A 23,435-nucleotide genomic window follows, 5' to 3' on the forward strand; every position below is an offset into this window, starting at 1 on the left:
GCCTTCCGCGCGGCCGCCGCACGCCGATGGCGTCACCGCGTTGCCCAATGGGCCGGCAGCTACCCAGGCAGGCAGACAGGCGCTCCGGCGACAGCCGAGAGCCGGCGGACGGGAGAGGCCCCTGGGGACCGCAGCGGCTGCTCCGCGACCGTCCCCTCAGGCGCGGCGGCACCGCGCGGCGGATGGGCTCTGCCGCGGCCCAGGATGTCTGGGAGCGCCTCGGGGAGGCAGGCGGGCCCGGCGGAGGTAGGCTGCGGAAGGCAGGGGGCAGGGGCCAGGGGCCAGGGCCCGCGAGGGTTAGCGACTCCTGGGCGTCGTGCCGCCAGCCGTTGCAGCCGAAAGCCTGCCCTGGGGAAGAGTCCGGCGGCTCCGGGTAGCAGTGCTTTTAGGCCCACGAGTACGCCTTGGTCTTTGTTGACAGTTCCGTGTTTGTTACTGTTTTGTTGTTTGAGTTGTTTTATTTTGGGGAGGAGGGGGCTGTAAGACGTTTATTTTCTTACTGGTGCAACGTGTAAAAAGTTTCAACTCATACGGCAGTATCAGGCCGGCTGCTAAATACGCAAATTCAACTGAAAATAGGTCTTGTCAGAATGACGTTCAAAGCAAACCGTGCAGAGACAAATCTGCTTTCCCGGCTGCTAGTGCCCATTACTCTCGGATAATCTCTTGTCTGGTAATAGTCTGTTGCAGTAGTTTATGAGACAGATATTTACAAAGCTTTTTGGAAATAACAGGTTTAGTTTGCTACTCCTGCTTTCACAGAAGTGTGTTTCAGCACGTCACCTGTTACAGTTCCTATGCTGAAGGCTTGAGCATGCGTTCGCCAGGATAGTTTTTAGGGGACCATAGCTAGTCTGAAAAGCACCTCTGGTACAGCTGGCCTAGCAGTGTAATTCTCAGATCCCATATTAAATATTGACACTATTAGCAGTGTTATTCCGTGTTTCACAAAGACACACTTCTGATGCATGTGAAGTTGATTCTAGATCAGTCCAGGCTTCCTCGTGCAGCAAACAAATAACAATCACAGAATGGTAGGGGTTGGAAGGGACTTCTAAAGATCACCGAGCCCGCTGCTCAAACAGGTCCGTCTAGGTCTGGTCACTCAGGAACATGTCCAGGTGGGTTTTGAAAACCTCCAGAGAAGGAGACTCTACAGTCCATCTGGACAGCCTGTGCAAGGGCTTCATCACACTCACAGTAAAGAAGTTTTTCTTTATGTTTAAATGGAACTTTTTGTATTCTAGCTTTTGTCCATTACTGCTAGTTCTGTCCCTGGACACTACAGAAAAAAATACTTGATTTTGTTGTGCTGCCTAAATAATTTTTATGTTGTCTGTTTCTAACTTTTAAACATAAATGGCTGCATAGTAAATATTAAAAAAAAAAAACCCCAAACCAGAAAACCATATATTGAAAGCTATGCAGAGGTAACATGAACTTGACCTTAATCTAAAAGTCATATAAATAAGCTTATGCTATTTTTCATTCTTACATCTGTTTTAATTCCTTAGGTTGAATATGTGTTTGTTGAATTTTCAACTTGTTCTGATTTAAGTATTTGCTGCAAAGTATCATAATGTATAAGGTGTGTGAAAGAGCTTCTGGCTAACACATTGAAAAGCCTGTGTCCATATTTATTGCTAAATAGCAGGATACCTTTCAATGCTAATTAAGTTTTCTACATCTGTGAGATATACATGCTTGATAAAAGTAATTTTTTCTATAGACAACTGTTGTCAGTTAAGAGGAGAAGAGTGCTACATTAATAGCAAAACATTTGTGTTTTACCAGGTAACAGATTGTTTTTCACATTCATTTGATGACTTCTTTGGAAACACAAATATTTCTTCGCCTGTCATTCCTTTGAAGCCACTAGAAGGCACGTCTGGAAGAAACCGTCACAAAAAGAAGAAAGACCTGTCTCCCGTGACAAAAAGTAGCAAAGACAAAGTTCTTCCCAGAAAAAAAGCAAAGTCATCTTTGGTAGATCTGCCTTGTAACAAGTCCAGGCAAAACTGGAGCCAGTCTCAAGATGAGCTGTGGGTAGATAGATACAAACCTGAAACTCAGGTATGAGGATTATTTCAAGTGCTAACATAGTGGTAATGTTCTAGTGTAATGTTATGATGTGGCATCTTGTTCTTCCTCTAATCTGTATTGGTTATGTTGTAAGTATATTCTGATTTTTAGGGCATTAAAATACTAGCTTGATTTATTTACTGTTAAGATTGTAGTGAGCTATTTATCTGTAGGTGATGTATTTTTCCCCAGGCTTCCTGAGGAAATGAAGCTACTGATGAGAAGTTGTTTCTTGTACACTCACTCCTAAACTTTTGAATCCATTACTGAATTTCAGACAGATGTGACAGCTCCAACTCCTAGGAGAATCCACAGCTCAAAAAGTGGAAAGTGAACAGAAATAATCTTGCATGCTTCTGATAGCAGTTAGGTGTCTCCCTTGCTTGATGAATCTTAGGCGTGACTTTGTGAGTCGCAGGTACTGTGTTACCTTAGGCCTTCAAACAGAAATGCCTCAAACCTGAGTTAAACCTGTCTTCACCAGCTCTGTTCCTGAAACAACTTTTTCCCAGTTTGTTAACCATCTCAGGTTGGAGTGCTGCTTGATGTATAATGCATGTATATTTAAATATTTAATAGCTCATCTCTGGAGAGGAACTAAGTTACAAGGCTAGAAGATAAGTGAGCTGATTTGAAGGAGTTTTAAACACATAAGTAGTATTAGAGTCAATAGAACCGAAAAGGAGCCAGTTCCAGCAATAACAATAAAGCTTACTGACATAGAGGCAAGATTGTAATGTCGCTACTTTAGGAATAGTAAAGAATTCATTACTTCCCAACTGCAAGTTTGGCTATCAGAGGAAACAGATTAAAATAGTTATCTGTAACTGTTGCACTTACTTGTACATAACAAAAGATATGTAACTGGAACATATACATACCTGCCTCTTAATATTTTAGCATATATTCCATTGTGAATCTCATAATTACAGTCCTAGAACCAAGAGATGTATATATACACTTCACGTATTCTAATCTTGTTTTAGAATGAACTCGCTGTGCAAAAGAAGAAAATTGAGGAAGTTGAAAGCTGGTTAAAAATGCACGCATTTCAGAGGCAGCCAAAGCAGGTAATCTTGCTAAAATTAGCATCTAGAGAGGTAAAACCATACCAGCGAGGCGGACTCAGATTTGGTTTGGTGTTTTTTTAATTTCAGAGAAAAACCTTAACTTACAAGTAGTGTTTATGTATTTGTTGCATTATAAGAAATCTGTTGAATGCACATTACATTTTTATGCTCATTTTTTTGTCTGTACATTGACTTTGTACATTTAGTTTAGGCTTATGCTGCTAAAAGGTGGATGCTGGTTTTGCACAAAATCATTATTGTCAAGCATCCAGTCCATACCTCTTCTCTGTGTGCTTGTAACTGCATTTTCTTGCCCACTGAGATAAATTCAATTATTAATTTTTTTATAGCTTGGTAAATTTGCCTTTACCTGGCTGGAGAAGTAAAGGGAAACAAGAAGGACTTTTTCAAGTACATCAGTAGCAAAAGGAAGATTAGGGAGAATATGGACTCACTGCTGAGCAAGAAGGGTATCTTGGTGATGGAGGATACAGAGAAGGCAGAACTACTGAATGCCTTCTTTGCTTCAGTCTTTAGAGCCAAGGCTGGCCTTGGGGAAACCCAGTCACTGGAAGACAGTAGAATAGTCTGGAGAATGGAAGACTTTCCCTTGATGGATGAGGACGAGGTTAGAGGCCTGTTGGGCAAACTTAACACTCATAAACCTATGAGACCTGATGGGATGCACCACGCATGCTGAGGGAGCTGGCTGATGTGGTTGCTAAACCACTTTGCATCTCTTTTGAAGAATCTTGGGAGGACTGATGAGGTGCTTGAGGACTGGAGAAAGGCCAGTGTCACTCCAGTCTTCAAAAAAGGCAGGGAGGACCCAGGAAATTACAGACTGGTCAGCCTTACCTCCATCCCTGGAAGGGTGATGCAACAGCTCATCCTGGGGATGCTATCTCAGTACACATGAAGGAAAAGATGGTTATCGGGATTCACCATGGGGAAATCCTGTTTGACCAACCTAATGGCCTTATATATGTATAACTGACTGGCTAGATGAGGGGAGAGCAGTGGATGTTTTCTACTTTGACTTCAGCAGAGACTTTTGACACCATCAAAATGGTGGATTTAGATGAGTGGACAGTGAGGTGAATCAAAAACTGTCTGAATAACAGGGCCCAGAGGGTGGTGATCAATGGCACCGAGTCAAGTTGGAGGCCTGTGGCCAGTGAAGTTCTACAGGGTCTTTTTGGGGGCCAGTCTTATTCAATATCTTCATCAACGACCTGCATGAGGGCACAATGTGTACCCTCAGCAAGTTCACTGATGACACCCAACTCTGCAGAGAGAGACCTGGAAGTGCTGGTTGATAATAGACTAAACATGAGCCAGCAATGTGCCCTCATGGCTAAGAAGGCCAACGGCATCCTGGGATGCATCAAGAAGAGTGTGGCCAGCAGGTTGACAGAGGTTCTCCTCCCCTCCTCCTCTGCCCTGGTGAGGCCTCATCTGGAGCAATTCTGCGCTCCCCAGCTCAAGAGGCACAGGACACTTTTGGAGAGAGTCCAGCACAGGGCCACCAAGATGGTCAGGGGACTGGAGCATCTTCCTTATGACAAAAGGCTGTGGGATCTGGGGCTGTTCAGCCTGGAGGAGTACTGTGCAGTTACCTAAATGGATACATTAAAAACTGAGAATAAGGCTTTCAGAATTCATATCTAGCTCTTTCTATCTGAATACTGAACAGGTAAATTAATAACACAAAATATTTAACTTTTTTTTTTTTATTTGGGAGTAGAGAATTGTTACTGGATAAACTACAGAAAAAGTTCAACCAGTGTTCAGCCAACTTTCAATCTTTATTATGTCTGAGATTTTTTCTTTCCCCTCCATGGCAGGGTGGCTCTGTTTTACTGCTTAGTGGTCCTCCTGGGTGTGGAAAGACTGCAACTATACAAATAGTAGCAAAAGACCTTGGTGTTCAGGTGCAAGAGTGGACAAATCCAGTATCTTTAGACTTTACAAAAGAAGAATTAAGGAATAAGTTTGGCCACGGTATGTATTTTGGTGCTTTTTTCTTTTGTTTTTTTCCCCTTACAGTGACTCGTGTGATTTTTGTATTCTGTATTATTCTTTTATGTTTGTCACATATGAAGTCAGATTCTTAGTGTTTAATTAAAGAGTCTTTGTTTAGCTTTTATCTGAAAAGGGATTTAGTTTTTTAAACAGTGTTTACTCCAAAATAATTTTCAATTCATATCAGCATAGAGACCTTTGTAACAGTCTGGATATAATTTGCGCCAATTAAATAAAAACAGGTAAGTCTCTCTTTGTTTCAGTCTCCAGCTGAATTCTACCCTGTAAATATTTTCTTGTATGTGCCATGTGTTTTGTCAAAGAGTTTGTCTGCTGGTGCTCAATGGCTATTCTTAGAAAACAGCACGGATGGGTATTAGGTCTTGTGCATATTTATATTCTACTTGGTATGATACAGGATATGTATTTTTAATTAGTTTTCTTTTTCAGACTCAAGTTTTCATATGTTTCCAAGTCAGGCCCAAGCAGCTCTCTTTCAAGATTTTCTGTTAAGAGCAAATAAGTATAACAAACTCCAGATGCTTGGGGAGTCCTCAGAAAATGATAAAAAGCTTATTCTTATTGAAGTAAGTGAAAACGTGTGAAATCTTGCTTTGAAAACAATATCTTTTATAGTAATATTGACATACTAACTAGCTTCAGCTGATGGATTTGTGTTGCAAAAAATTAGTTTGCCTTACTGCAGATGAGTTTTTGATACTCTGTTGTATCAAAAAGTAGACCAAAACAATAATGAAAAGTCATACCCATGTTTCTGTATGATAAGATTTCTAGAAATATGTGTGCTTATAAACAGGAAGAAGAGGAAAATGAACTTAGTATTCCCATTACTTCAGGATGCAAGAGACTGTAGAAGATACCTGAGAATTAACACAATCAGAAAGCATTTGAAATTTAGCATTCCCTGGTCTTGTGTGAGGTGGTAAATTAGGGCAGAGGTGTGGGCATTTGTAAGCTATAGTGGGAGGTACTGGAGAAGATAGTCTCTCTAACTTATTCAGGAGTGCTTCAATAGCATTTTCTTTCTTCGCTTTTCATGTTGTCTAAGAGGAATTTTATAAATTATGATAGTCAAGTTGTCTGCAAACTTGCAAGAAAAAGAACAGGTGAGGCAAAAACTCAACCTTAGTAATGGAATGCACTTCAGAATTTAGGAAACATAGTTTTCTGTGACTTTTCTCCCTAAAGTGACTCATGTAGGTCTTCTTGTATCTCAGGTAGTGTATCCTGCTCTCTTCTTCAGTGGAACTGCTACCTTGAGTGATTATCTTGTTCATAACACCATCTAGCAGGCAATGTAATCAAGGCTGCTTCTTAGAAATCAGTGTCAGAAGGAAAATGTTTTGGTTTAGAATTTTTTTCCCATAATAAATATTGCACTTTGTTCTGTTTTTTCTTTGTGTTTTGTTTTTTGTTTGGTGTTTTTTTTGCCCCTGGTTATCCTCAGTTGTTTAATTGAAAGAAAACTAACTAGGAGGAACAATATCTGTAGCAACATAGTATACTGTAACAGTCAGTCTGTGGGAGAGGCTGTTTACATCTGAACGTAATGACAGCAGTTCATTTGTTTTCAATAGGACATACCTAATCAATTCTATCGAGACCCTAGCAGTCTACATGAAATTCTCAGGTCAGTTGCAAGCTAGTGTTTTGGGGTTTTTTTTCTGAGCTTTAGCCACTTGCAGTAACCTGGAGTTTGATTCTTATCAGAGTTACTTATTTTTCAATTTAGGAAATTTGTTCGTACAAGTAGATGTCCCCTTATATTTATAATCTCAGATAACTTCAGTGGAGACAGCAACCAGAGGTTACTATTCCCAACAGAAATTCTAGAAGAGTTGCGTATATCAAATATTAGGTAAGATCTTGTAGTTTATTAAAACTTGATTTAAATAATGAACTTGGAAACTAATTATTTTTTTAAATGAAATTCAACAGTTTCAAGCCTGTTGCACCAACAAATATGATGAAAGTTCTTAATCGAATAGCTGCAGTGGAAGCTAGTATGGTAAGTTGTCAAAACTGATAACTTCTATGCAGTGCTAGGACCAAAAGATTTTGGATATCTGTATCTGAAATATATTATTTGTATTTGTTACTGTATTTTTTTGATCTTTGATTGCAAAGCCCCACACCCTCCAAAAAAACCTACCAATCACACCCAACAGAAAACAAGGAACAAACTGGCAAGATGTTTCGTTTTTAAGGTTAGTTCTACTTGATCCTTGGTCTAAGTCTTCAAAGATCTAAAAATTCTTCTATCTCTTACAGAAATTTTATTTATGAAACAAATAATAGGAATGGAAGTAGTAATTTTCATTGTATCTAGCAAGGCCAGAAGAGGTCATGAGCTTAAAGTCTGTATAGTTCCCTGTTTTGGATACAACCAAGTCTAATATTGAGTGACACCTTGCAAAGAATTACATGTGTTATTCTCTTTACTATTACTTTCTGAAATGTGGCAATGTGCTTAAATGAATTAAATGTTTTAAAGTTAGGAGTATTACATGGTTTGAGCACACAGTGGGTGCTCATATAGTCTGTTCATGGTATCTGTCAGAAGTGGGTACCTCCAGCCAGAGTAATATTCAAATACTACTTTTGCTACTTTTTCTTATTGCTTCGAATGTTGCTTTTCCTTGTAGAACAGAGAAAAGAGTTATACTCTTGATAGAACGTCTCTGGAGTTGCTTTGCAAAGGTTGTTCAGGTGATATAAGAAGTGCAATAAACAGTCTTCAGTTTTCATCTATGAAAGGTAAATACCTATGATTTTGTAAAGTGAATGACATTCTGACCCTTTCTGCCATAAAGATGTTAGGTTCACTGTTGCATCTCTGCTAAGTGAACTATGTAGAACATTTTTGATATGCTGTTCTGGAGCAGGAATAAAAGTCACAAAATGGCTGCTTGTTGGTGTCTTTTGTTGTTTGTTTTTAAGCTGAAACCATTCAGTTTTATTAATGTTACATGTAGTCTTAAAACTGAGTAACATCTGCTATGTATGTGTTGATGTAATTTAATGAAATGCCTTCTTCTGGATGTCTTTGCTGTTGGTATGTGTTTAATAATCAAAGCTTTTTTGATGTAACCTTAATTTGAAAGGAATGTTTTCATGGCTTGGTTCTTTACACTTCTCTGTTCCCTTATCCCTACTCTTAAAACATTCTGAAATAGCCCATGGACTTTGTTTACAGCATTACTATAATGATTTATTTTGCTTTGGAGTTCCTACAGCAGTTGGTAAATGGAAAAACTCTGAGGTGGCATAGCGTACTGTGAAGTTATCGAGTATATAATAGGGTAACTTTGAAGTTCCATGTTTTAGTAGTCTTCAGAGTACTTGGTTAGGCAGTGCTCAGATTGGACTTATTCTGGTTTTATTTTAAGTGTTCAAACATCGAAAGGAAACAGGAGACTTTGTCACGTCCTTTTATAAGCACTGGAAGTCAATAATTGTTAAGAAATCAACATATATGAGCTCCATAATCTGTGATTCTTAAAAGCAATACTGTGGCATGCATAGTTCATTCTAAGAACTATTTGGTAGTGCCAGCATTTGTAGTCAACCTAGAAAGAGTGAATTTAACGCTTGTCTTCTGCTGTGTCATAAAACTAGTGATGATCTTGTTGCTTTTACTCATTTTCTCTCCCATCTACCTTGCAAATGGGAAACATACTCATGGAATGCAGGATTAAATGTAGTTTCAAGTCTGTGTTGTAGTTTGAGTTTTAGAGTATATTGAGATTAACTTGTCTGTTCAAATTACATGAGAGAGAGAGTCAGCTTACTAGGTTTAACTTGCAAATGTGAAAACTAAATTCTTAGGCTATTGTCTTCTAGTATACTAACTTTTTATTGTTCTGGATTAATCAGAACAAAAATATATAAATTCCTCTTAGTAAAACCATGTTGACGATAACAGCACTAAGTTAATAAGTAGGAGGTTGAGTATACATGACAAAAGTTTGCAGTAGCCCACTGCTAGATCCTAAGCAACTTCTGCATACTGTCGAAAATCTAGTATTAAAATGACTAGTTTATGTAATTCTTAATAAACTACCTTGGAAATGTTGAAAACATGGGAGTTATAAAGAGAGCTTGGGAGAAAAAGGCATATGGCTTTACAGCTACTTCTGTACATGACATCTCAGAATCATGTACCATACTGAATGTTCTCTTCTTGCGTTTTCTCTCACAGACTGAGAAGAACTTCATGTTTAGTGGGAGTTTTTTAGTTTATAATTTGTTTTAGTTAGGTAAATGATTGACACCTAGTGATACGTTCCAAGTTTTGGACAGATCTCAACCTCCTTGCTGATCTGAAAATACAGTTTTCATATAATTTCTTCCTTTACTTGTGTATGTCTGTAAACACAACTGATACATTCACTTTAGTACCAGTGGGTAATATGGTAATTCTGGGAGAAGAGAAAGGTAAATACTTAAAAGATCACTTCTTTTAATTTAATAAGGACATTTACCTGCCACTAAATCAAATTGTGGATGAGAATTTTTGAGTTTTATATTTGAGTAGAAGAAAAGTTTTGTTCGATGGAGCTCAAACATTGTGGAACTTAGTAAACTGTTGGAAGAATTACCTAAATGAAAGGTTTTCTTTACAGTCTTGTGTTTCAGTGAGGATATTATACAAATGATGCAAATATAAGGTAAATTGAGTGAACAGAATGTAACTGAAATATAATTTACGTATATTTGCACTTATAAAGTATATTTACAAGTATATTTGTACCTTATAAAGAAGAAATTATTAAGAAAGTCACATTTGGGGGTTCATCAGAGCTACAATGAATAAGCAAGAATGCTAGCTTCTTTTTGTCAAGACAGATACTTATTATTTGACAAAGTACTTGGCACCTTAGCTGTGTCTTAAGGGACAGAAGTGGAAGGAAGCATGCTAGTTTAACTGACTGGGTTGCCTTCCTAATTAAGTGAGTTTTCTCTTAGTGCCCTTATTTATGTAACCTTTTTCTGGTTTGTTTGTTGTTTTGGTTTTTTTAAATATTTTGTTTGTTTAAAATGTTAGCAATATAATGGTAAATGTCTTTAGATTCGTGTACCTTATCCTGATGTTATTTTTGCTATTATTGATAGATTGCTCATTGGAGAAGGAGTTTTGGTCACGGAAGAAAAGGAGCTCTGCACTAAAGTGTGAAGCAGCAGCAGTATCTAAAGTAAGAAAGAAAAGTAAACCTGATACTGAAGAAGACCAGGAGATGCAAGCTATTGGTGGCAAAGATGCATCCATCTTTCTTTTCCATGCTTTGGGGAAAATAATTTACTGTAAAAGTAAGAAAACTTTGACTTACTCTTCCTTTCAATGAGAAAAGCATGTCACATGCTAATAGCTACATTTGCTGAAGTAAGGCTTGGAATGGCCTTTAACTTGCATGTTTGGTCATTAACAGCAGTATAAAAACAGTAATAGAAATTTGTGGTAGCTGTGATTGCAGCTGCCTGTATCTACTGGGTAAATAAACGTTTAATTGAGATGTACTACACTTAGGTAGTAAAATTACTTAACTCTAGTTGTGTTAGGTCCACAAGCTGTCATGCACACAAAGCTAAATAGGTAGCCAGCACATATGTTGCTTTGTAGCAAAGCAAATTTTGCTTTTGTGCGGAATAATACATTGTTGTACAGTTACGTTCTGTACTCATCTGTATTCCTAAAGGAACGGCCCTGCAGCCTCATAGCTACTGCTTCCCTTACTTGTATATTTGTTGTCTTTTCCTCCCTACTTTTTATCTCAACTCTATTTTTGTCTTTAACAGACATGTGGTGTCTCCTTTCTGACCCAAAAACCTCTTCTACTTCTTTGTCATACCCTGTCTCCCTTTCTACCTCTCGAAAATACTTTCCACCTTAATCCTACTGAAAGTTTATAGCTGAACATGAGCCAGCAGTGTTCCCAGGTGGCCAAGAAGGCCAATGGCATCCTGGCCTAGATCAGGAACAGTGTTGTCAGCAGGAGCAGGGAGATAGTCATTCTCTTGTACTTGGCTTTGGTGAGGCTGCATCTCAAATACTGTGTCCAGTTTTGGACTCCTCTCTACAAGAAAGACATTGAGGTGCTGGAGGGGATACAGAGGTGGGCTACCAAGCTAGTAAAGGATTTGGAGCACATTTCACATAAGGAATGGCTGAGAGATCTGGGGTTGTTTAGCCTGGAGAAAAGAAGGCTCAGGGGAGACCTTATTGCTCTCTACAACTACCTGAAAGGAAGTTGTAGCGAGGCAGGGGTTGGTCTGTTCTCCCTAGTAACAAGCAACAGAACAAGAGGAGATGCCCTCTAGTTACGCCAGGGCAGGTTCGGGCTGGATAGGAGGAGGAATTTCTTTACTGAAAGGGTTGTCAGGCATTGGAATGGGCTGCCCAGGGAGTTGGTGGAGTCACAGTCCTTGGAAGTGTTCAAGAGACGGGTGGATGTTGTACTTAGGGAAATAGTCTAGTGGTTGATAGGGCTGGGACAAAAGCTGGACTCACTTTAAGATCATTATCTTAAAGGTCTCTTCCAGCTGAAATGATTCTGTGATTCTATAAGTTCTGTAAATGTATAGACCCTGTCTGCTTCTTATGTGTGGTTACAGTACTTGGGGTTTTTTTAAACATTTAAAAACTAATTCATAAGCATTTGGTAGTTATTAAAATAGTACTATCTGCACTTGCCTAAATCAGGATCCATAATATCATTGTCTGTCCACATTTTGGTAATAATTCACAATATCAGTTTCAGAATCAACTGAGGAGAAATAGATGAGGGAATAAAATCTGTTATATGAAGTGTAATGTAACTAATTGTGTGTTGTTTATTATGTAATATTGACTGTAAGTATTTAGGCCTACATCAAGAGCTTTCTGGGAACTGAAAATGGTGTAATCTAGTTGCTGGTAGAGTTGACAGTTGCTAAAAATGGTGATCTTTGTATGCAAAAATGACTCTTTGCATCTCTGTTCTGGGTCATGTTTAATTTTTAGTCTAATTTTGAATATTTAATTTGAAATATGTGTCTTTTTTTTTCTTCTGACTCTTCTGATTATGTGTAGAAATATAAGAACATTTCTGATACTAAAAAACTAAAGATTGTAAAATCCTTTGTAGGAGAACCAGTGTCAGAATCAGAATTTCCTCATCTGCCTGCTCACTTATCAGAATACCGTCGAGACACCTTGCTTATTCAGCCTGAGGTACATCTGACTACTTGATTCCAGTTTGGTTTGAAAAAAACAAAACAAACTCTTAAGTGATTGTTGATGTGAATTCTCAAGCATAGTGGTTTTGTCACTGGTCTTAATCTATATGTATTCAATCTGAGTTACAGAACAATTAATCTAGAAGGGATCTCTGGAGGCCAGCTTCAAAGATAGATTAGGTTCCCAGGCTCCTGGTCTGTTGAGTTTTGAGTCTCTTTAAGGAGATCATGTCACATCTCTTGTGGTGGAAGGTGGACTTTCCCTTGCTGCAATCTGAGATTGTTAGCTCTCATCCTTTTGCTGTGCATTGCCATTACCACCGATTAAGAAAGCTGAAACAGCAACGGCTTCTGCCACTCCATCCTCATCAGTCTTCTCTGGGAGCAAACCAGCTCCCTTTTGTGATAGATGTCACTGTAGATCATGCATGCCAGCTCCCTAATCTTCTAAATGTATCGTAGCTTTTACAGGATGCTTTTCCATATATGCTGTGTAAACCTTCAACTTCTTTGTTTCCTAATAGGATATTGTGGAAAAATCACATATGTCTGGAAGCATGTTTAATTTATACCTTCATCAGAACTATGTAGATTTTTTTTTGGATATAGATGATGTAGTGAGAGCCAGTGAATATTTGAGTACCGCTGATGTCCTTTGCAGTAACTGGAGTGTAAGTGTCATTTTTATTATACACATATACTTCTTTTTTTAAACTCTTGACATTGAGCTTCTACATTTTTCTCTGTTCATGAATGGTAGAACGCAATTTTCTTACAAGACAATAGGAACTAAGCTGTATCACTTCAAACTTACAGTATAGGTGACAGTGAACTGTTAATGAATGTTGAAGTACATCAGTTATAGAAAAGATCATAGAATCATAGAATGGCAGGGGTTGGAAGGGACCTTTAGAGATCATCTAGTCCAACATCCCTGCAGAAGCAGGGTCACCTAGATCAGGTCGCATAGGAACGTGTCCAGGCGGGTCTTGAAGACCTCCCAAGAAGGAAAGTCCACAACCCCTCTGGGCAGCCTGTGCCAGGGCTCCCTCACCTGAACAGTGAAATAGTTTTTTCTTATGTTTAAGTGGAACTTTTTGTGTTCCAGCTTCATCCCATTACCCCTTGTCCTGTTAATATCTGCTATAGAAAAAAGGGACATCCCAACCTCCTGACACCCACTCTTTAGATATTTATAATTGTTAATAAGATCTCCCCTCAGTCTCCTCTTCTCCAGAGTAAACAGCCCCAGTACCCGCAGCCTTTCCTCATATGAAAGATGTTCCAGTCCCCTGATCATCTTGGTGGCCCTGCACTGGACTCTCTCCAGAAATTCCCTGTCCCTCTTGAGTTGAGGAGCTCAGAACTGGACACAGGACTCCAGATGAGGCCTCATCAGGGCAGAGTAGAGAGGGAGAAGAACCTCCCTTGACCTGCTGGCCACACTCTTCTTGGTGCAGCCCAGGATGCCATTGGCCTTCTTGGCCATGAGGGCACATTGCTGGCTCATATTTAGCTTATTATCAATTAGGACTCCCAGGTCTCTCTCTCTGAAGAGCTGCTCTCCAGCAGGTCAGTCCCCAGCCTGTACTGGTGCATGGGGTTGTTCCTTCCCAGGTGCAGGACTCTGCACTTGTCCTTGTTGAACCTCATGAGGTTTCTCTCTGCCCAACTCTCGAGCCAGTCGAGATCCCACTGAATGGCAGCACAGCCTTCTGGGGAATCAGCCAGTCCTCCCAGTTTGGTGGCATCAGCCAACTTGCTGAGGGTACCCTCAGTCCCCTCATCCAGGTCGTTGATGAAGATGTTGAACAAGACTGGCCCCAGAATCGATCCCTGTGGACCTCCACTGGCCACAGGCCTCCAACTCGATTCTGTGCCATTGATCACCACCCTCTGGGCTCTGTCATTCAGCCAGCTCTCAATCCACCTCACTGTGCACTCATCCAATCCATACTGCCTGAGCTTTCTGATGAGGATGTTGTGGGAAACAGTGTCAAAAGCCTTGCTGAAGCCAAGGTAAATGACATCCACTGCTCTCCCCTCATCTAGCCAGCCGGTTATGCACTCATAGAAGGATATCAGGTTGGTCAAGCAGGATTTCCCCTTGGTGAAGCCACGTTGACTCCCCCGATAACCATCTTTTCTTTCATATGTTCAGTGATTACATTCAGGATGAGTTGTTCCATCACCTTTCCAGGGATGGAGGTGAGGCTGACCAGCCTGTAGTTTCCTGGGTCATCCTTCCTACCCTTTTTGAGGACTGGAGTGACATTGGCCTTTCTCCAGTCCTCAGGCACCTTACCTGTCCTCCATGATTGTTCAAAAATGATAGAGAGAGGCTTAGCAATCACATCAGCCAGCTCCCTCAGCACTCTAGGATGCATCCCATCAGGACCCATTGACTTACGAGCCTTAAGCTTGGCCAACAAGTCTTTAACCTCTTCCTCTTCCACCCAGGGCAAGTCCTCTGCTGTCCTGGCCATCGTGTTATCCTTGTCAGACTGGGCTTCCTGAGGGTTAAAAGATAAAAGTCCAACTTTTTGTCCAGCTTCTGTCAGTATTTTATTACAGTGATTTATGGTGTTTGTAAAAGATTCTACAATGTATTTTTACGTGGAACATAATTATGCTAAAAATGTGGTAGAGTCTGTATGCCTTTTCCCAGAAGTAATTGAGGTAACTTTTTCACTCAGCTGCTTTAAGTTTCACACTAATCTAAACATATTCTGGGCATGTTGTGTCACTGTGATTACAGAGTGTATTTTAGTTCAAATGGCATGTACTCTACAGAGACTTTGAGTGCAGATAACACTGAATTTCTCTCTTAGACACGTCTTGTGATGGAAAAATACAGTGCATCTGTGGCTACCCGAGGGGTGATACATTCAAACACGTCCAGAGCCTTTGCCCATCACCAAGGAGGGATGGGCTTCCGGCCTTTACATAAACCCCAGTGGTTTTTTATCAATAAAAAGGTAAATGCCTGGGTTTTGGGGGGTTTTTGTATTTTTTTGTTTTAATTTTAATCTATGACATTCGAGTAGTCATTTGTAGCAGATTTGCTCACAGTTCTAAACTTGACAAATATCCTATTTTAATATAAGCTACTTCTGAAGGGAATTTGCTTGAAGGGTTAGATTTGTGTTATGCCTTTAATGCAAAAATAAATTGAAGGCCTCTCACAAAGTTTGATTCCTGTGTCCAAATTGTCATACTGCTGGGAGAGTCTTACTGCCAAGCTAAGAGACACAATTATTGCTGAAATACTATAAAGTATTCCTAAAAGTAAGTTTAAGTTTTTGACCATTTTACATCACATTAAACTGTTGTGTAAATTCAACAAATTTCTGGTGTTATATTTTATGTGCTTATAAAAAGTTGCGTGTTCATGAGACACCAAAGCTCTTGGCAATTTCTTACAGCAGAAGAAGTATTAGTTCAAATGTATCTGGCAACAAATATTGACCTGGATGGGTGGGGAATTCTGTAATCAAGGGATAAAAATTTTGTGGAAATTTTAAATCTGAGAAAAAGGGAAAAAAAAGACATTTACTGTTTTTATGATCTGCTTATGTTAACTCTATCTGCTTATCCTTTTTTTCTGGTTTTGCTCTTCAGTAACTTAGGAGTAATCACCCAGCAGGCAGGAAGAAAGTCTGTTGTTCATGGTAGAGAATATCTACATTAATAATTATTTACTAGGTTTTTAACAAATATGGGGTTTTTTCCCCTCAACTTTTACAGTATCAAGAGAACTGCCTTGCTGCAAAATCTCTCTTTTCAAGCTTCTGTTTACCACCCGAGTGTCTTCAGACAGAGTTGTTGCCTTATCTTGCTATGTTAGCAAATCCAATGAGAAACCAAGGTAAGATGGGTGTAAGTCTTGATTGTTAGACTCTTTGTTTTGTCATTAAAGCCTACTGAAAAAATTTGGAGCCCAAAGTGTCAATGCTGTTGAATGAGCTTACCCCTAGCCTGCAGCTGAGCACAACACAGTTGCTCACTCACTCCCACCCACTCCCAGTGGGCTGGGGAGGAGAACTGAAAAAAGTGAAACTTGTGGATTAGGATAACAACAATTTAATAGCTAAAATGAAATAAAATATAATAATAGTAATGAAAAGGAATATAACAAAAAAGAGAGAGAAAGGAAACCCAAGGAAAGACAAGTGATGCCCAGTGTAATTGCTCGCCACCAACTGGCTGATCGCCCCTCCCCAACAATTCCCTCCAGTTTATATACTAGGCATGATATACATTGGTTTGCAATAACCATGTGGCTAGTACTTGTTAACTGTCCTGGCCATGTCACTTCCCAGCTTCTTGTGCACCCACTTGCTGACAGAGTATGGGAAACTGAAAAGTCTTTGACTTGGAATAAGTGCTGCTTTGCAACAGCCAAAATATCAGTGTGTTATCAGGACTCATCTCTCACAGCACTGCAGCAGCTGCTAGGGAGAAAATTAAGTCTATCCCAGTTGAAACCAGGGCAACTGTCTGTGCATATCCCTCCGTGAAGAAAATGTTTATGGTATATACATATAACTGATATCTAAAAGCTTAACAGCCAAAATTAAAGCTATCCTGCCAGGTTTGCTAAAACATTGAGAACATTTTTGAAACTTACGTAATGGAAAGGATTAAAGTAAGTATCTCTCATGGTACAAATGAGGTGTCTATGATGCTCTATAAACATGTAAGACAGAGTCCTCATGTTGGAGTATTTTAAATATTTTTCCCCTTTTATTACTGCATGGATTTCGGGTGTCTGTGTAGTTCTGAATTTTATCATGTTTCTCTCTTACTCTTAAGGTCCTTGCATAGTGTTTTCTGTCTGCTCACATGCTTAGTATCTTGTCTGTCTCAGTGGCATTGGCAGACTTCCTTATCCCACTCTTCACCTCATTTTGTTTCACAGAGTTATTTTGAAGAATGTACTGGATAAGCACGGGTCTTAGCACAGATCTATGCAGAAGAGTATTGGCAACTTTTTTCCATTCCGAGATTTAACTATTACCTCATACTGTTTGCACCACTTTCTACTCATTAATTGTTTATTAAATGTTACTAATTAAGTTGTTCTCTTAGGCTTAGAAATTCTTTTAAATCTACTAGAGGATCTGGTGAGAAGACTTGGAAACTGAGTAGGGAATATTAGCTAGGTCCTCCTTGCTTACTGATCCCTTTCTTGTAACATCAACAGACTTAAACAGCTTTAAAAAGCCTTTTCCAGATAATGTAAACAAAATCCAAGTGCATTTAAAAAATGTGTAACCTGAGATAATCCAATAGACAGTTCATATGTAAATGACCATTTAGGCAGCTGAGTGACTTATGTTACGTTGATTACTTCTAATAAAAGGCTTCCTGTCTTAACTAACACCTTGATATCAGGATTAATGGAATATTAAATTTACATTGTAAATGCACAGTTGATGAATGTCAGGGATTTTTTTTTTAATGTGTAGGCCATCTGTAAATACATTGTGGTAAGGTAGCAAAAAGTCTGAAAAAAACTCAACCCAAACCCATACACAAGTGTGCAGTGTTTTGGTATCCAAAATATTGCAAATGTATACAGGAACACCTGACTAAACTTACACATTATTTATTTTCCAGTATGCTTATTTGTAAGTGCATTATAATTTACCCAATATGACACTGGTGATTCTTGGTTCTCAGCTCAGATTGCTTTTATCCAAGACATTGGGAGGCTGCCGCTGAAAAGACATTTTGGGAGGTAAACTTGACTTCTGTCTTTTCTTAAAGAACATAAGATACTTTTCTCTCTCTGTTTTCTCTCTCCATTCTCTCTGTTCTTTCTCTCTCTCTGTGTGTGCTCTCTCTCCCTGTTCTTTCTCTCTGTTCTCTCTCTCTGTTTTCTCTCCTTTTGGAAAAGAGCCCTTTTGTAGAGAAACATCTTCAGTGTATATCTGTGATATGACATTTTCTCTCACTCCCAGCATGATCATGTTATATTTTGTCTGTTAAAAAATTTTCCAGTTCAGTTTATCAATTTTCCAGTTCTATTTATCATTACAGTGTTAGTAGCAGCACCTTACTATAATCTTGCTTTTAATCCTTGCTTAGCTTTCTTTTGTGTTGTACCAAATGTGAGCTCTCTGACCTAGACCTGACGTGAATAAATATTTATTTTCCATTAGATTTGTTAATGCAATGGTAATGGTACTGTAGTAAGGAAACTGGCATCGAGCTGAGTGCATGGTGTTTGATCAACTGGAGCTGGTGTCAGGATGAGTTTGACAAAACTGCATAAGTTTTTGTTATTCCTATGTAAAGTGGGAAAAATAATAAAGGAATATTGTAACATACTGATGCTGATTTTGGCTTTGCCTGGAAAGGGTCTGATGTACCAGGGGCTGTTCTTGGTAGCATAGTTGTTAGCCGTTCATGTACATGAGGAAAGTTCAGCAAAAGCACTGTCACCATAAAGAAGCAGCAACAAGGGGTCGTGGACAAGTGACTCTGCAGAATTGTGACCTGGATTGCACTGCAGCAGTGGTTTGGGGCTGTGCAGGGCAGGAGGAACTCCGGTGTCTGCCATAGGCTGCCAGGTCAGCTGTGTTGCTTGGAGTGCTGGGTGCAAGTATGGGTGCCTGGAAGGTGTGCATGGAGCTGGAATAGCGCGATACCGAAGGCAGTGGTGTAAGCACGGGATGTGCATGGCATGGATTAGCTGTGATTGGTGGAACTGCTGCCAGAAGATCTGAAAGCTGTTAAGCACCAGTGGGGAAGGGTGACTTGTGTGGTACATGGGCAGTCTGTTGCTGCTTCTCTATGAGAGAGCAGACTTTTTTCATAGTAACTTACAATGATAATTTTTACAGGTTAAAGCTTGAAATGCTTACTGATAAGGATCCTGGGATACCAGACTTGTTTGTTGGCCCGGAGGGGGACCATGGCGATGCGTGTGTGGTGGAGGCGGCTGTGGCTGCGCACGTGGAGACAAACGGAACCTGTGAGAATGAATCGGATGGGTTCCCTCTTTCTTCCAGCCAGTGCAGTGGAAGTGAACTGCCCTGCAGTCAGCCTCAGCCTGTTGCAGCTCAAGCAATCATAGAGGAAGAAGAATTAAAAATAGAGGAGTATGATAGTGCCTGAGAACATCTAAATACGAACTACCTTAATGGATTAACAGGCTACAAAGGCCTTTGCTAAAGAGAGTATGATCTGCACAAAAGTACTGCTTTAGCTACTTAGGCTAGGAGGCCAAGTCTTAAACATGCTGTGTTAACATCAAGACAACTCCTCAGCTTCCTCTTAACTTTGCAGGGCTAGATGTGAGCTGAATTACAAGCTACTCCTTGCCTCTCCTGAGCCATGAAACAGTATCTCTGTTCATAAGAAAAGAATGATAAATGGGGATTGAAATTAGTTTGAAAGAGACTGTAGGTATGTAGTGTCACATAAGTTATTTTTATTTTTACACATTTTAATTTACTTTGGAATTGTACAGTGTGTTTCCTGAGTACATGTTTGATAAGTTGCCAGCTTTGAAGGTTTTATTAAAAGTCATACCTTCAAAAAAGTGGCTGTTTGGAAGCTTGTCCTTTATGAAAGAACAGATGGAAGTGCACATGTAAAAAGTTTGATATCTCACACTGATGATGTAAATAAAACACATAATGCCTTGTACATTGCCACAGATTTTTCTGTGTAAGTAAGCTGAACATGTGTTGTTACAACTGATTATTTTGCATTCCTTTTTGAAAGATAGTTTCATGACTTATGGAAGGAAAAATATAGCCATCAAGGGCAAGTCCTCCTTGCCCTTTGTATGCTGTAGAAAGTTAAAGGTGTAGAGTGCAGTTATTCTCATTAAATGGCAGTTGTGCTGGGGGAAAGAGTAATCCTGTGTTTGGTAACTATCACGCCAGAAGTGTGCTGTGGTTATCTGAATAGGCTGTTTAGCACTTCAGCATTTTTCTGTGACAGGGTTTGTTCCATGCAAACTAATCTAGCACATTGCTGTGGTTAGTGGTACCACAGGAATAAGAAAAAAAAAACACAAAACCAACTTTGAATGTGTAATGTATGTTTGCATTTCTCTATCACTTATATCCAAAGTTCAGTAGAAAAATACATGTTTATCCACCATAACCTTGGAATTAATGCTGCTATTAAAAACTCCAGATTTGTCTTCTCTCAAGGTGTAGTCTTTCCATCTGTAGCTATTGTTTGATTTTGAAGAGGGAAGTGTCTCCCTCAGTTCTTAAATTCTGTTACATCTATACGCATTAGAGCAAAGTCAAACTAGTTTTGGCTGTTGGTGCCCTGTAGGCACAAATGTGGCTTGGACCAGCCAACTTGAATGAAGATGGTAGGGACAAGTTAATGCAGCTGGCAAACTACTTCCAATTATCAGAAACAGGTGCTGCAAGAATCAGTTGGGCCCTGGGTAATCACATGGGTGTTAGGAGTAATTTGTGTAAAACCTCCTTCAAACGGAAACACTGCAAAAAAAGAAAAAAAGACATTATTCTCTTCAGTAATCTGTTGTGGAACTGACAACACCTTATTAGAGACTGACAAATTAACATTAAATCAGCTCCCAAGTAAGAGAAATGCTGGCAGTTGTTAAGCTTATGTACCTGCAAGCAGGTATGAGTGTCAGTGCTACAGCCCGCCCTCCTACTGATCTCTAGGGAGTGGAAGAGTCCATTTAAGCTCCCTCAGTTACCCTAGCTACAAGGCAGGAGAAAGAAGAGAAGTGATCTTCAAATGGGACTGAGGAAAGTCATTAGGGAGTACTCCAAAAAGAGAAGATGCTTTTTTGTTTTTTTTGGTGTGGCCGTTTCAATAGCCTTTGGGAAATGCCTATGGCTCCAGCTTGAATGCATCCAATACACTCTCTTAAGTCTAGTTGTGATTCAGGATGTGTGCAGTACAGACAACACATTGCTACCATGCGATGTAGAGTAAGCACAGTGCTGGATGCACGTGCCTACTGCATCAGCCATCGCCCAGCTGGGAAGACAAACCTTTGGTTGTCATGGTCTTCTCTGACATCCCTCCTCTGGGGAACAGTTATTTAGAAAAATATTTTCCATCTTGTCTAACAGCAAAGTTCTCCAGAGATGAACTGAAAATTCCTGCAAACTGTGGGCCTGAGCGAAAAAGCTCTTTCTGTCAGCAAATGGGACTGCTTCATGTCCATTGTGTGGGACATTCAGGAGGAACAACCTCTTGGGTCTTGATCCAGTTTACTACTAGTAGTTCTTTGCTTTCCTCCATACCCTGCCAACAAAATCCATTACTAAAACCAACTCTGCACCCATCCTCCCTGCACGTCCGTGGGGTACCTCACACACACGGCAGCCCTGCACGTGTGTTCATCCCAAAGGCTGCAGCTCCTCTCTGCCTCTCGTGTGGGGCTGCTCTGCAGCCCGCAGGCCCTCCAGCACGGCCTGTGCCATGGCTGCCACCTCACACAGTCTCTCGCCTGTCCGGGCGCACTCAAACGGAGCTGCTGGTGGCTCTCAGTCCTGCCATTGCCCTCCACGGGTTGCAGGGGCACAGCCTGTGTTCTCACCACAGCTTGCAGAGGTGTCTCTGGTCTGGTGCTCCGCCTTCCTTCCTCCTCTGACTCGGGTCCGCATGGTTGGCTCCATCTTGTATCACTCTTACACCTCCTCCTAAGCACTTCAAATTCCCATCCTTAAATAATAATTGCCGAGGTGCTAGATTGGCCCAGCCAGGCTGGAGGTGGGTCTGGACCCAAGAGCTGAAAGAAAGTCTGAGAACTCTTTACTGGTCTTCACTGCAACACCCTCCCCTGTTACCAAGCAAAAGCAGCTCCTCGCTAAACCATGGCAGGGAACCAGCATGGTGAGATGCACTGCTCCAGCTGCAAACGTATGTGTATGGTGTATTTGGTGTAAACACAGCCTGGTATAGGTCACACAATCGTGCCTTACAGGGCAGTAGCTCTCTCTGCAGTTGGATCCAGCATGTTTTCACACTGAAATTTCACACTGGGTTTTCACACTGGGTTTCAGGCTTCGTGCCTGGGTTTCAGGCTTCGTGCCTGGGTTTCAGGCTTTGTGCCTGGGCTTCAGGCCTTCGTGCCTGGGTTTTTCAGGCTTCGTGCCTGGGTTTCAGGCTTCGTGCCTGGGTTTCAGGCCTTTGTGCCTGGGTTTCAGGCTTCGTGCCTGGGTTTCAGGCTTTGTGCCTGGGCTTCAGGCCTTCGTGCCTGGGTTTCAGGCCTTCGTGCCTGGGTTTTTCAGGCTTCGTGCCTGGGTTTTTCAGGCTTCGTGCCTGGGTTTCAGGCTTTGTGCCTGGGTTTCAGGCCTTTGTGCGTGGGTTTCAGGCTTCGTGCCTGGGTTTCAGGCTGTGTGCCTGGGCTTCAGGCCTTCGTGCCTGGGTTTTTCAGGCTTCGTGCCTGGGTTTCAGGCTTCGTGCCTGGGTTTCAGGCTTTGAGCCTGGGTTTTTCAGGCCAAGAGCCGAAAACTTCGTGGCATGCCACCACACCACCCATAGAGGGCCCAGAATCCAGCAGCCAGGTAGGAAGAGTAGAAAAATGCTCTGATGGCAGCTGCAGCCCCTGTTCTCCCAGATGGGCCAGGGATGGCTTGTGCAGGAGGAGTCCCCAGCAACTCCCAAAGAAGAGGAACCGCAGCAGCCAGGATAGCTTACTCTGGACATCCTCACAGCCAGCTGTAGCTCCACAAGCTGCTGCTGCACAAGGTGACAGTCCAGAGATACTCCAGACTCCAACATGGCCTCCAAGACCTGCTCAGCTTATGAGGGGAAGGATCAAATCAGCACATCAGAGGCATCAGAACAGCCAGAAGGCTGCCGAGTCACGCAGTGAGAGCCCAGTGAAGAGGTGGCAGCAGGACCCTCTGCCCACGGCTGCAGTCGCAGCCCCTCTGTTCCCAGACAGGCCAGAGACTGCTCGTACAGGGGAAGACTGCAGCAACCCCCCAGAGGCAAGGGACCTCGACCCCCAGAGGAGACAGATTGCAGCATCCAGGACTCTCACTGGCCCTGCAAGCG

At 41.0% G+C, this 23,435-nt stretch overlaps 1 protein-coding gene across 4 annotated transcripts; it reads left to right on the forward strand.

Moving 5' to 3' along the window:
- The first annotated feature begins 87 nt into the window (after positions 1 to 87).
- On the forward strand, positions 88 to 20,586 carry RAD17 (RAD17 checkpoint clamp loader component). Of its 4 annotated transcripts, none has more exons than XM_062018964.1 (16): positions 88 to 246; positions 1,795 to 2,073; positions 3,069 to 3,152; positions 5,000 to 5,156; positions 5,628 to 5,764; positions 6,776 to 6,828; positions 6,931 to 7,056; positions 7,137 to 7,206; positions 7,844 to 7,955; positions 10,314 to 10,508; positions 12,323 to 12,408; positions 12,938 to 13,084; positions 15,245 to 15,391; positions 16,161 to 16,281; positions 18,099 to 18,156; positions 19,265 to 20,586. In XM_062018964.1, the coding sequence occupies exons 1-16, from the start codon at positions 205 to 207 to the stop codon at positions 19,536 to 19,538; spliced, it is 2,088 nt and encodes a 695-aa protein (XP_061874948.1). In that variant the 5' UTR covers positions 88 to 204; the 3' UTR covers positions 19,539 to 20,586. The 4 variants fall into 4 exon arrangements, with proteins under 4 accessions (XP_061874948.1, XP_061874951.1, XP_061874950.1 ...); XM_062018967.1 differs by lacking the exon at positions 19,265 to 20,586 and adding an exon at positions 18,581 to 19,257; XM_062018966.1 differs by lacking the exon at positions 12,938 to 13,084.
- The last annotated feature ends 2,849 nt before the right edge of the window (positions 20,587 to 23,435 follow it).

Source organism: Colius striatus, chromosome Z, assembly GCF_028858725.1.
Source record: "Colius striatus isolate bColStr4 chromosome Z, bColStr4.1.hap1, whole genome shotgun sequence".
Lineage (NCBI taxonomy): Eukaryota > Metazoa > Chordata > Aves > Coliiformes > Coliidae > Colius > Colius striatus.

Coding starts and splice junctions, on each gene's coding strand:
- RAD17 (XM_062018964.1), top strand. CDS start 205: ATGTCTGGGAGCGCCTCGGGGAGGCAGGCGGGCCCGGCGGAG. Junction 6,829..6,930: donor AGTCTACATGAAATTCTCAG/GTCAGTTGCAAG, acceptor TTTTCAATTTAG/GAAATTTGTTCGTACAAGTA. Junction 7,956..10,313: donor TCAGTTTTCATCTATGAAAG/GTAAATACCTAT, acceptor TATTATTGATAG/ATTGCTCATTGGAGAAGGAG.